The 13682-nt window shown below is 44.2% G+C and overlaps 1 protein-coding gene across 7 annotated transcripts in view; it reads left to right on the top strand.

The window, feature by feature from the left end:
- The window catches only part of LOC136344505 (paired box protein Pax-2a-like), an 87348-nt gene that overhangs the window by 68018 nt on the left and 5648 nt on the right, over window positions 1–13682 (top strand). For 5 of the 7 annotated variants that reach the window (XM_066292038.1, XM_066292039.1, XM_066292040.1 and 2 more), the window contains 2 exons: window positions 1027–1245; window positions 7968–8191. In XM_066292038.1, the coding sequence (XP_066148135.1) occupies window positions 1027–1245; window positions 7968–8191 (443 nt within the window). The remainder of the gene's footprint in view (window positions 1–1026; window positions 1246–7967; window positions 8192–13682) is intronic. The other 2 variants (XM_066292037.1, XM_066292043.1) reach the window with 1 other exon arrangement.

Below are 13682 nucleotides of genomic sequence, written 5' to 3'. Positions count from 1 at the left end.
AGCGCATTCCACTAACTAGCATACCAGACTTTGCCTCTTCTGCATTTTAACTCGTATCAATCCTTCTCACTAATTCGCCCTGTCTGTTCAGTTTTCTTTCAGAATCGCTTGAAAAATTGGCCCCAAACTCAACAAAATCGAAAGTGTTTGCTGCCTTTTTCCCTTTTCCATACATCCGACTGATTCCGCTGACTTTTCCTTAAAGTCTATCCCGGAACCGCGATCCCCTCCCCCACTTCACGCCGCTCCTACCCTTACTTTTCATCCCCCGGATCCGGCATGGCGCACTAACAGGATCACACGACCTGCTGGTAATATTTTCCCGGTTTTTTTAGTGCAGCAGCTTGGAAGATGGGGAGAAGCACTCGGCAATTGAAAGTTCTTTCTTTTATTTGCATTAAATCTGTTGAATATGGAGGAAGATTTGCGTAAGGGGGGGGGGGGGGGTGGAGAAACTTGGGCAGTTGGTACAGGCGAATTGATGCAGTTTCACGTTGCCCGTGAGGCTGGCAGTGTAGGGGAGATTAGCGACAATTTCGTGTTATGTAGTAGTGTCCCGGCACATGGAAAGCTCACTCGAGGTATTTGTCATATTTTTCTGACTAAGGGGACAAAAAACGAACCTATGTCCCGGCATTGTGGCTTTTTTAATGTAGTTCCGGTCCTGGGGCGCTGGAGAGTGGATTCGCCGCTCTTTTATTTGGAAAAATAGAATAAGGAAAAAATAAATCAAGCAAAAAGGGGGCGACAGAGCACAGATAAAACGTCCTAAATGGGTTTCCAAGCTCGGAGTATCAGCAAATTTTTCACTGAAATGTATCGTTGAAAAAAACATGAATTGTTCAAGAGAAAATTAAATTTTCGGGTCCTCTCCTTAAATTTCTAGTTCTTCCCTTATCTGACGCCGACCTCCGAGATGACACCCCCAAGAGATCACTCGTGAATGGCGCACGCAACGCACCTAGATCTACTCTGTTCGTGACTGACCTCTTGGGTGCCCTGAACGAATCTTCAAATATGTAATAGATGGAACCTTTCCTGTTTCAGGTACTACGAGACTGGCAGCTTCAAAGCCGGCGTCATAGGAGGCTCAAAACCTAAAGTGGCCACTCCACCAGTGGTGGACGCAATAGCCAACTACAAAAGGGAAAATCCCACGATGTTTGCCTGGGAGATCCGAGACCGACTGTTAGCCGAAGGGATTTGCTCGCAGGACAACGTGCCCAGCGTATCTTCAATTAACAGGTGAGGGCATAATGTAAGTGAGCCCCCACTAACGGTACATAGACCCGGAATGAAATTACCATCATTTCCCAATCGGCCTGACTGCGTATGTGTGCACCGCCCCTAAGAGGGTCCCGGGGGACGCAAATATGTTAGCATTGAAAAGGGGCGGTGGAATGTTAGTAATGCGATATTGTAGAGCCGCTTTTTGAGAGCAATTGAATTCGTAATTGACAATGTTATTGCCGTAATGGTAGTGCGCATATGGTCTGAACGTGTCGAGTACGCCGCCGGTAATTGCGCCATCAGCGGCCTCTTTATAAACAAAACGCAAACTCTCAAACTAATAAGTTTCATTGCAAATTGGATTACCGGCATTCGGAGCCTCTAATTCGGCTGGAGAAAGCTCTTACAGTCGGCCAATGCAAGACTTGTGGGAGTTCCAGTTTTGATCACTTCCTCTGGCAATAAAGTTCCAAGTATATTATCTACTTGCGGGCTTAATGAAGACATTTCCTGTCTCTTATATCGCCAAAAGTTGTAAAGCCGAGGTTTGTGTTGAGAAATAAGTTTGGTCCACTGTGGCAAAAGACTTTTAAGCAGCTCGCTCTGCAGGGGCGCATTGTCTTGCAAATTACCGGAGCTTTGAGGTACTTTCCAAGTTTGTACACCCACAAATTTTAATGGACATCCCATTCCGTGACAAATTCTCAAATTCGCCAATTTCCATCGCCATTGTCCCTAAATGACTTTTAAACGAAGTGCTATTCCATGGGACACGTGGCCCGACAACGACCAGCCACGTGTCCAGTGTTTATCCCACAGCCAGACCGCTTTTTAATTCCACGAATTTTCATGGGACTTTATCCATGCCTCGGAATGCTTCACATCACGTCTTCCCTCCGACGGGCCCTCATATTTCGCCCGATCGACGGAGCGCGATCCCGAAGGGCGATATCGGCCCTTTGCGTCGGCAATGATTTGGATTAGTCGGCTCGACGGAATTGTCAAACAATTTACTTTAAGTGGTCTTCCAAGGGCCCGACCGGGGCCTGTTATTCTACCCTTAATCGGCTGGAATTGATAACGCGAGCTTTATGAGATTATTTCGGGATTTTTGTTTAGAGGTGGGTGCAGGGATGGGCTGTGAGATTCGGGGAGGTTTTTAATGCAAAAATGTGGACGAGATCCAAGGTTTGACATTGTAGAAGAAGGGTGCGGTCGTGGGAGATTTATGGATTTACTCCAGCTCGTAATTCCTGGTGGCCCACCCGCCACGTTTCTGTTTTCTCGATTTTGCAGTTCGAATTCGATATTTTTCTTCTTTTCTTTTTTGATCGATTTTTGACATGCTCTGAGTTCGTTGTTTCTATAGAGATTATGTTGTAGGCGAAGCTGCCAGGAACTGGAAAAGCCGGGCCTTAAGGAGCCTACAGTTTATTTCGGAAACTTTCCTATATACAGGGCGAGTCGTGAAGAACTGGACATATTTTTACCGTGGAATAATTGGGTTGATTGATCTGAATGGCTAGAGATTTCCTTTTGAAAATATTTTTAGACAATAAATGGTACTAGCAAATGGCGAATTTTTCGCTTCTTATGAAAATTTCTTGAGCAACTTTCCAACAATAGTAAAAGCAAGTTTTCTTTGTGTTTCCTCTCGTCATTTTAATTTTAAAATATTAGATATATCTCAAATAATTTTTCCCTTTATTATTCCATTAAATACTGCAGGGTGTTGCATTGTCGTATCAATTGTAATATTTGAATTTGAAACATACCGTATTCAAGACAAAGCAGCTAGGTATATCGAAGTTTCCAGAGCTGCAGCAGCTTCGTAAACTTCGTTTTTTTCCAAAGGGAAAAAAAGTGCGGCAAATTGGTCGAATGGGAATAACAACAATTAATTCGTCCAATCTTTAGCAAATGCGCATAGCGCTCTTTCGAAAATCCTTCTACAGGGTGATTTTTTTGGTCCCGGAAAAGCCTACTAAATTTTTTGAAGACGCTCCTGGATTTTCGGAGTTCTGAATACGTTATTTTGCTCGTGTGCTCTTTCACCAGAAAATGCGAAGAAAAGCAAACTGGCGCTACAAAGCTTTTGCCGAAACCATTTTTCGGCAAAATGCGTGAAACATCCTGTATAATGAGAATAAAAATGGAAGGACATTTCTAATGCTCATTGGACATTCCTCTTAGCAATCTTGTTTTATGGTAGACGTATGTACAGTTCCGCATGACTCACCCTGTATCGAGATTGATTTACTCACCGACTAGATTACTCCTCAATTCCAGTTTTTTGATACATCTGCAAATACAAAATTGTCTATCCAGAGGCGCTTCCCCCGTCAAATCATTACTTTCCACAATGAGCAACTTTTCCCTTTTACCCGTATCTGTGTCGATCATCGTTTACGAGATCCCCATGAGGCACATCCTTGGACACGCTGTAAAAAGAAAAATTTCCCTTTCCCATTTGCAGGAAGAAAATGCCATTTTACCTCCCTCCAAATAAATCCCTTTCCATGGCAACTTAATCACGTCATTCAACAGAGGAAACACATAGCTCTATCTTCTTATGTTACGTAATACCGTTGCCCAATTTGAACCTATGAAGGAGCCTTTTTTGACTTTTCCTCCCGCACGGGCCCTAATTCGTTCCGTCGCGATGAAAAAATAATGCCATTTCGGCACACGTGATCGCATTTATGACGCCAATCAAGCACGTGCCCGCGCCTGGGCCGGGGGGCGGGGGCGCGCTCCTTCGTTCGGCTCCACATGAACAGCCTCATTGATCACTCGCCCTCGTACGTACGAAATCAAATTCGCCTCAAAACCACGGAAAACCAACCGAAACAAACAAAAAGCTCTGCAGGGGGGTCCCGCATTATCGAGGGGGGATCGGGGGGAAGCCCGGGGGGGCAACGGAACCGGACATGACGCCATGCCGAGAGAACGGCGGAAGATGCTTGAAACAATGGCGACTTTTTGTCGTCGCAATTAGGCCATCGCATGGCGTAGTTTTCGACCGACACAGGTCCGGATTCAGGAGGGTTTCCCTTACACTCGACCGACGACCCTTGACAGATCAACTAAACAATCAATTACGTCACAAACTGGTCTCCAGGGTGCGAAGGGTGAGCAGGGAATTAGATCGCCTCGACGCGTCTTTTCAATCGTCCGAAAGTGCCGTATGGCGTCCTTTTTGACATTTTCCAACATATGGTTTTATCATCGTCGCAGATCGGTGGCGGGGGGGAGGGCGCGCGCGTTAAAAAAAAATAAATAAATGATCCGCCTAGGGCCGTAATTGTTGTTTTAGTGGCGAAATTAGGCAAACCACCTGGGGCCGCGTAATCCCCACGTAAATTTGAAAAGAATCTGTGATGAGGGATTAGTGGCTTCGGCGATTGATCATGATAAACCTGGTGAACAGTTGTCGTGATCATATTACACGCCCCACTAAGTGATAAGCAAACATGCACAGTAGTTCCGGTCTTAATCACTTTGCAAACGTTTGAAGGCGAAAACTTTGAAGTTGGGCTCCTCTGAAGTATTGTCTAAATATACATTAACAGTCACGCATGGTGCGAGTGTCGCCACTTTGATGATCATGGTGTGACAATAACACACAAATTCTACACGATCCAAATTAATTACTTATCTCTAATCCGCGTAAAAGAAAATCTCTTGTCCGTCACACACCGTCGACCGTGTCGAATGCCTGTGCACCATCTGAAATCACAAATAACGACGCACCGGCGAGTTATCAAAGATAAAGGCCACATGTTTGATTTAGCCATCAGAGGCGCATTTTTGGCAGAGCCCTGGAATAGTTAATAAAGCTAATTAACCCTCCCTTAGGGAGAGGGCCTGAGTGCTTCGGCGTTGGCCGCAACTTAATTTGCTCCACCGCCGCAGCTTATTAATAATTTGCCGCCGCTTCCCGGGGCACTTAATCCCCATAATTCGCCCCTGCTACGCCCCACGGTCCGGATCCCCCCCCGGTAGAAATGCGTGGTGCAATCAAAGAGCGAGTGTATAAGATTCTTTCGATTCGCTCGAGTGATTCCTGGGGGTGTGGCGTGGGTAATTCGGGACCATTTTCAACCCTCGATGTTTTCTGGTGATTGCGGCGACTTTTCAGGATTAGGGCTTGTTACTTTAAAGTCGCTTAAGGTCCGCGAATTGGAGCTGAACATTGTAAGAGTTCAGCGGGTCTTTTGGTCGTGTCTGTCTGGAGTCTGGCGGAGATCGAGATCAAGATCAAGGTGGGGCGAAGGGGAGGATTCGTCTCGGTGGAAGTGCGAGGAAGTATTGCGCGGGCATTCACCGTTCAAGTGACGCGGCGCTCAAGTGGGGTTCCTCGAGGGGCTGCGGCGAACCGTGAGCTGAAGAACGGACGATCCAGGTGCCGAAGAGGTTGCCTGGAAGGCAATTTCTATGCAAATCATGGGACTAAGGAGCTTCACGTCTCATGGTCTTTTCGGCTATTAACCTGCATATTTTGACAACGATCCTTAAAAGCTTAATTTTTTCTTGCATCCACTTACAGCCTTAAAGGCCCTAATAAGCACCTTCGACGAAATCCCGGCAGAATTACAATTAAATCTCCATTTCGGCTCGGCGTAATGGAGGTCTCCATTTAAATGAGATTAGGTCTGTAATCCCCAAAACCTCTGCGAAATCCCTATAGCACAGTATGTTGTCATAAGCAGTTTCGGGCAACAAATCTAACGGGCCAACAATGGGTCGACAACAATAGTTGACACTTCAATACGGCAAATATTTGTTGTAGCTACCGGTGCGGTGCTTGATGGGATCGCCCCACGTTTGACTCTTCACCGGGGAAGTTTCACCCTCTCTCCCTTGCTGCGAAGTGCCGAAGAACAAACAATTCATAAATTAACAGGCTTCAGGTTTTTTTTCTCAAAGAAAAAAAGCGAGTAATCTCGATCTCGGATCGAAAGGTATACGCGCCGGCAAAGAAAGCGTTCAAGGGTGGATTCTGGGGCGAGGGGAGATTGCCGCCCCCCCAGGACGTTGGGGAAAATCAATAGAAGAAAGCCGGTTCCGGAACGGTTGGCTGCGTCTCAGATTCGCGAGACGAGGGCCGATCACCGAGACGCACCGCAAAATGGGGCCCGCCATTTGCATAAGCGACCCTTTGGTTTCTTCTAAAAAGGTGAAAAGGATTCCGGGTTAATTGCTTGTTTGGCCCTTATCGATAAATCCGTGCTATTGTGATTGAAATGCGCATCACCTTCCTTCCGCATGCAATGGGGAGACCCTTCGCCCCCCGCTGGCTTTTTCAAGTGTCCCATAAACATTTTAATGAACTACCTCTTCTCGTCCTATTGGAACCAAAGTCTGTTTTAATAGACTTCGCATTATAGAGTCGCTCTATTGTTACGAACCGCCGGTGACATTGATACAGCTGCTGGCCTGGAAACCGATCAGTGGCGCGGTATAACGCTTGATTTTTTTGCCCTCTCCAAATTTGGTTCTTTTGGTTGACCGTTTAGCTGGAAGTGGCTGCGTATGCCTGGGGTAGCGGGCATTTTGAAGAGTGTTCCAAGAAGAAATCTGGTACAGGTTGATAAATTTGATTAACGGAATTTCAATGGCGCCCTCTGCTACGCCAATGGCGACAAATGGAGTTTGATGCCCGGTGGCAGAGTCAAACTGCTATGGGAGAATAAAAAGGATTTTAGGCAATTATGATGGATTGAGGACTATGGAGTTCCTCTGAAATATGCAATGTTAGAGAATATTTATAAAATTTGCTGAATTCTCAAGCTTTGAACTCTCTAAGGGACAAATTATGAGTGTAACTTTAACTGCAGGGTAATTTCAACAGAAACGCTGAAACGATGCCCAGCTATTGGTCCGATTCCTTGTTTCTATGGAAACTAGCTTGATGTGAAAATTAAATTCAGTGAAAACTCCTGAATGAAAATTATGACCGCACGAGTAACTTGACCCCGTATCTCACAAACCATAAGAGAAGTTACAACTTTATTTACGTGGACGAATCGAAGTGATTGATCCGAACTATTTTTTAAGCCAACTGCTCCGCAGGTTTTCGAGATATCGGCGTTTCGGTCTGAAAGCTGACAAGAAGTGGGTACCTCCCTGGAATTATGCTCCAAATTTTGGAGCCTTCTCTGAATTATTCTACCGTGAAAAATTGCGCTTCTCAAAGCAAGCAAAACTCAATTCGAATCCTTCTCTACCATTATCTACATAAAACATTTTTCTGAACTCTTGGGGAAACTTATGGAAACCTTTTTATTTATTCCTGACTTATTTAAATTATTTAAAGCTCCGCATTTTTTTTATTTTCGAAAACTTTTAGAACTCCTTCGATACCTTTTACTTCTCCCAGGAACTTTCAAGGTGGTTTTTAAGCTTTTAGACTGTTTTCTGAACTCTACTGGCCAGCAAGCTTTGGGAGCGTTAGCCGGCTTTCAGGGCAGTCCCTGAACTTTTCTAAATCATATAAAAGTTTTAGAAGCTTTCCTGAATCGCGAAATCGCTAAGAGCCCAGAAAATGGAACTTTTGAGAAATTTTGAAATTCTCAAGGTATTTTTCGAAAATTTTAAAACTTATTTTAAATTTTTTCTAAATTTTAGAGTTTGTTGGAGATTTCCCCGTAAAGCGGCCCAAAATTTTCTAGGAGTTAATTTTTTTTTCCAGTTGTCGTGAAGTTTACTCACTATCGCTGTTCCGTCTTTTCCAGAATCGTGAGGAATAAGGCTGCAGAAAAGGCGAAACATGCGCATCAAGCGACTACGAGCGCAGGTTCGTCGACGTCACCAGGAGGACCAGTGTCGGTCATCGCGCATGCACCATCTACGCAGCTGAGCGAACCTCGGCCAGGCGCATACAGCATTAACGGCATCTTAGGACTGCAACATGATCCTAATGGCAACAGTATCAAGCGGAAGAGGTTAGATGACCACGGTAAGTCTGTTCGCGCATGATCAATGCAAATGTGCTCTATAGACCTGTAGGTACAATTGGTATAAAGCCCTCTATTATCGAATCTAAAAAGTGATTTAGAGCAATAACAACGTGCTAACACTCACGATTATCCAAAACACTATTTGATTTCCCAGCGGGGCCCGGTGTACGGGGGTTCCATTGTGCGTGGCTCACCCTTCGCATTGACATTTCGGAGTTTGCTCTTTTTTGGCTCCCCCGGTGGCAATTTCAGCCCCGCCTTTCGTACAGGGGCGCCGCATTGCTTTAATAGAATAATTATTGGCTCTGATTTCTATGTTTTTTAATACGTGCAGCAGGGCGGGAAAATGGCTTTCAAGCACTTTATAGACCAGTTTATGTTTGGAAGTTGGTGGTGATTTATTGCACCTCTCAGTACTTTACCATAAACGCTTCGTGAATGGGCGCTTTTATTGGACAGAAGGGCAGTTTCAGTAGTAGGAAGTTCCTTCGAAGTAGTAAGGAGAAATTTGAAGAAACCTTCCTGGGATTTAGTAAAACTAGTGAAGCGAAAATCCAGGCCCGGGGTTCCCCGAATGACCTTAGGAAAGAGAATTGTGTCCGCAAGAAAGGCAGCTAGGTCGGTCGTAATTACCACTACAAAAACCATTGAAAATCCCGAAAAAATTACTCGAATAATACCAATTTCTGGTTCTAGGAAAGTATAGGTGATCTTGAGAAACCCGACGAAAACTAGTCCTAACCGGTTAAATAAATGATTAAAATAGATTTAATTATGCCCGAGATATATTTCTTAAGGAACATGAAGGTAATGATCAATGACGTGGAGGTAATGATAAATGAGATTAAGTAATCGGGGAAACTCTTGAAAGACTCGGGAGGGTTTTTGCGTTAACGTTACGTTAAACCTAAGGAAGTTCAAGAACTGCGAAGAAAATTATTGATGAACGGAAAACAAATTACAGGAGCGTTCTATTTGGTAAAATCTTCAGAAAACGAGTGATTCTGTTATCATTATTGATGCGAGCGTGATATGCGAAAATCTTGACAACATGATGAACTCAAACGCTCAAACCATCCGTTGCACAGTATCAATTATAGGCCTGATATAAAGGCTACAGAACCTCCGCTCTGCAATTAAATAATTTCAAAATGTTTATCGCAGGTCGAACCGTAAGTGCACCAACAATAAGCGAAATCTAAACTGTGATGTCATGTTGTACAAACTTTTAAGCAAATTGGCATCGTGTCGGCGCAACCTCCCTAATAACCGATTCTGCAATCAATTGTTTTGTGTCGACCGATTTCAGTACGGTTTCGGTAGATTTTCGATTTGGAAATGCAAAATTATTGGGTTATTTTTAACCGTTTGTGATTGCATTGACACGTTTCTTTTTTCTGTCCTACTGCACGTTTCGCAATCTTGATTAAAAACCGCAATAAATCACGTCTTTAAAGGGCATTTGCTCTGCAATCCGATTGCTCAGTTGCGCAAGGATTTGGAGATAAAAAAAAATAAAACCCGCTTCAGGAACGGAAAGGGGGACGGCTCTAAATAACCCCCCCCCCCCTTCCCCCCGGCTGAGATAATAAACAAGCCTCTCGACCACTGTCCACTTTGGCCAAATCTGTTGCGAGCAACTTTCGTCGTTTTGTTTTTTGTTCCCCAGGAGGCCGCGCTTTGTTCCCGCTTTAAATGCCAAAAAGGGTAAATTCAACCCTTCCGGGGGATAGATGATTAATTTTTACTCGGGGACGACGACAATGACGGCGGCTTTCTCCGGATCTTTTCAATTCTTATTGGTGTTTCCGGAACCTCGCCAAGAGCCCTTAAATCACTGGGGTGGTAATAACCGAGATCGCGAGTGCCCCGCTTAATAATTAGTCGACTCAAAATTCAGTCAAAAAGTCCGAAAGACGAATGGCATATTGCCTGCCGCGTTTGAGTCCAACAAAGGCGTCTCTATTCGTTCGTGGCTAAAGTAAGCGTCCTGACGTCACGCATCGGCGCGTCGTTTTTCCACTAATTGGGCCACAAAGTGACGCCTAATTTCGAAGACGCCGCCTTTCGTTTGCATTTAAACTACTAAGTTCCTTTGCAGGGAAATTAGGCACTTGAGCAGCTGAGATTTTCTTCTAGTAGAATGCATTTGAAGACTCGCGACGCCAGATTTTCCTTGGGTTAGAATTAAACGCTCATATCTCTGAGATCGTGGGTGCTCTCAGAACAATTGACTTAGGAGCCTTTTTACCACTTAATTCAAGTCTGAAAGTATGAGGAGACCGCTCCTCTGATGCTGCGAGTAATCATTCCCTGACCCCCAAATTATCCAAGATTTAGTTTTGCACTAAACAGTACGAATACCCCGCTAGATCTATTCGTCCCAGAAAGGCCATCGTTGGAGATTTTCTTGAAAACTTGATTAATTTCCAGTTGTTTGCATCCACGGAATTTTGATGAAGTTTAACCGTTTTTTCGTGCATTTTCCAAGCTTCTACACCAATTTCCAACCAACATCCTGAGGATTCTCGCAGAACAACTTGATAAACTTCCCTGCAGCTTTTCCTGGAAGGAGATGTGCAAATTACTGAGGTGTTGATCAGACTCATTTTTTTCCCTGATACTCGCTCAGAGTGAACGTTTCCTAGAGAACGTATAAAATAGCGATGCACGGCACCCAATTTCTCTATCCCCTCGCAAAACACGCTCAAAACGATCATTTATGACATTTGGAATATCTCGAAAACGGCTCGGTTATCTTCTAACCTGAAAGAGAGCGAAGGAGAGTCTCCCACTGGCGTCCATCAGGGACAATCGGAAAACAATAGTGGCAAGATCGATGCCTTTCAACTGAAGAAAGGTTCGGGGATCAGCCATGGAGTCGCCAAACAGCCCATCCATGCCAAATATTCACGCCGGAGACCAAAAAGGGCCGTTTTTCGCTCAAAATTGAATTGTTTCTACACTAAAATTGTCCCTCTAAGGGAGAGCTAAAAGCATCGGAGTTCCCTACTCCGCCTGTTGTTTAATGTCAGTTCTGGAAACGGAAGGAAATTCCAGCCAAGGAGGGCATAACTCAAATCGAGAAAGAGCCCTAAACTGCCACGCTGACCGGAAACAAAGGACCCTTAAAGTCGGCCTGCCCCTCGTCTTAAGAGAGACCCCTCCATCACGAGTTCTTTGATTTTCCCTCGACTTTCGACCAAAAACCTGAACCCCGCTTGCATAACAGGAATAAAGTTATTCGTGAAGTAATCAAAATGCTAAAAGGGACAAGTCGTGAACAGGGTCTCATATGGCGCACTTCACGCTCGGTGGGCACCCGCTTTACGATCGGCAGCTTTAATGTTTATAAATTAATATTTTGACAATTTCATGGCCCTGATTATTTATTGCTTTGATTACGACATGTGCCTGATTCCTCACTCGTTTGAACTCCTGCCCGGGCATGCTTTCAGCGGCAATTAAGAGAAAAATTCTATTTTTGAGAGTCGCCAGTATCCGGCCCTTATATCGGGATCCCCACGGGGGCGGCAACCACCCCCGACGACGGTCACCTAGCAACGACGTCGCGTCTTGGCGGCAAACCTGTCTTGCTATTGGTCAAAACGCAGCCCGCCAAGTTGATTTACGCTGATGGGTCCAGATGAGTGGTGATCATAAAACTGGAGCGCCACAGTTCTGCTCCCTCTAAAGTGGTTTTGTTTTTACGGGGTGAGTTTGAATGGAAGGAAAAATTACCTGCTGGATTGGGAACATCCAGAATAAGCCGGAGATCCTCGTCTATTAGTAAGACTAACCCCAACTAATCCGATTTTTATGTATGATGGTATGAGTCAATTAAGGATGGGTGGAAAGGAACCTGATTTGCATGGCGATTGTGAAACTGGAGATTGGCAGAGCTCTGTGGAAATTTATCCCTTAACGGTACCAATTTACGTTGATTGAATTTAAAAACTAAATGATTCAAGTACTGCCAAAGGTAGACCAGTACCAGTTCAATGCTAGTAGACATCCAGTAGACCAATAGAGTGGATATGTACCACAAACCAGTCTCTTTGACCGGTTTGCTCCGGTGAAGCACAATGCGACGCAATATGAAAAAACCATTTATACCGTTTTTCAGAGGAGTTGCCGATAATGCAATAAATGGTTATTGGAAAAATATGGCAAGTCTGAGGGGCTGCAACAGCATCGATTCGATATGTTCTATAACAGATGGATCAGTAAACAAATCCAACATGTTACGAGTCATCAAAACTCGATTAATTCTCAGGCTTATGGCTCGCAAGAACAATGTTACCGTTGACCCTCAAGTCAATTAATCAAATTACAAGCCGTCACTGATAAGACGACTCATAACTTTCCATTGATCACTCTAATAATGATTCCATAAATTGCCATGACTAGTCGGTTTTGCGGGAAAATCTCTTCAAGACGCCAGTGCGCATATTTCGAGCTAAAACTCTAGTTTAATACGGATAGACGGCTTTAATGGAAAAACCATTGTAATCAATGTATCCCTCCATTTTTTTATGTGTCGCTTTGGCCTTTCACATGGAATGATCGGTCCATTATTGCTTCCGTGATTTATCAGAGCCGGTGTATCCGTTCGCGGGTTCGTTATTGCGATTATATTGACTAGTCGAAGGGCCCATTTCGAATAAATCGAGGTCCATTGTTGGCCCTTTTGACTTCCCCTCTCGATCGTTCTATCAAACGAATGTTAGATACTTTCAGCAGTGACAATGCTGGCTGGGAAAAGTTCTTATTTATTTCGTCCATTTATTGTTTCTTGGGCAAATGCTGCAGTTTAATACAAAACGAGGCCCCATGCAGAGTCGAAAGGCAAAATCACTGACTGAAGCCCGATTCATCGTAATTCCGGTTGGCTCCAGTAGATCTGGTTAGTTCAGGTTAAATCCATTCGCTTTGAAGAAATTTTTTTAAGAATTGAACTAACTTGAACCATTATTATTTGATCACCGACGAGTGTCCCTCATTAACCTCTTCTACTTCTTACTTATTAGAAGGTATTATGCCCCATTAGAATCGTAAAGAATTTGTGGTGAGTTTTCGCAGTAAACCCTTATTTCACATTATTGTTCTCGTAGTTCTAGCAATCTTTGGGCCCCACGAATTGGTTCGAATTTATAATGTTTTTTTTTTGTTGACATGAAACGTGTTGACAGCACCATCGTTACGAAAGCCTGAATCACTGTGTGGGCCTTACCAAAATCTACTTTGCTTCGAAGTTTTAAAAGTTTGACAAATTCCAAAACACCCACGTGACCCTGACAAGACTTCAAGATCTTCATCCAGACTTCCGCGAAGACCGCGCATGCTCCAGGCGCTGTATGCGTTTGACATAATGTGGGCTGCGTTCTTCATTTTCTCTTTTCTTATTTTACACATTCCAAAACGGTTCAATTGGAGATTGCCCTAATTGGGCCGAATACGAATCTTATTATTCTCGCCATTTTCGGTGAA

Source organism: Euwallacea fornicatus, chromosome 17, assembly GCF_040115645.1.
Source record: "Euwallacea fornicatus isolate EFF26 chromosome 17, ASM4011564v1, whole genome shotgun sequence".
In the NCBI taxonomy this organism is placed as follows: Eukaryota; Metazoa; Arthropoda; class Insecta; order Coleoptera; family Curculionidae; genus Euwallacea; species Euwallacea fornicatus.
This window is presented reverse-complemented; position numbering and strand designations above follow the sequence as displayed.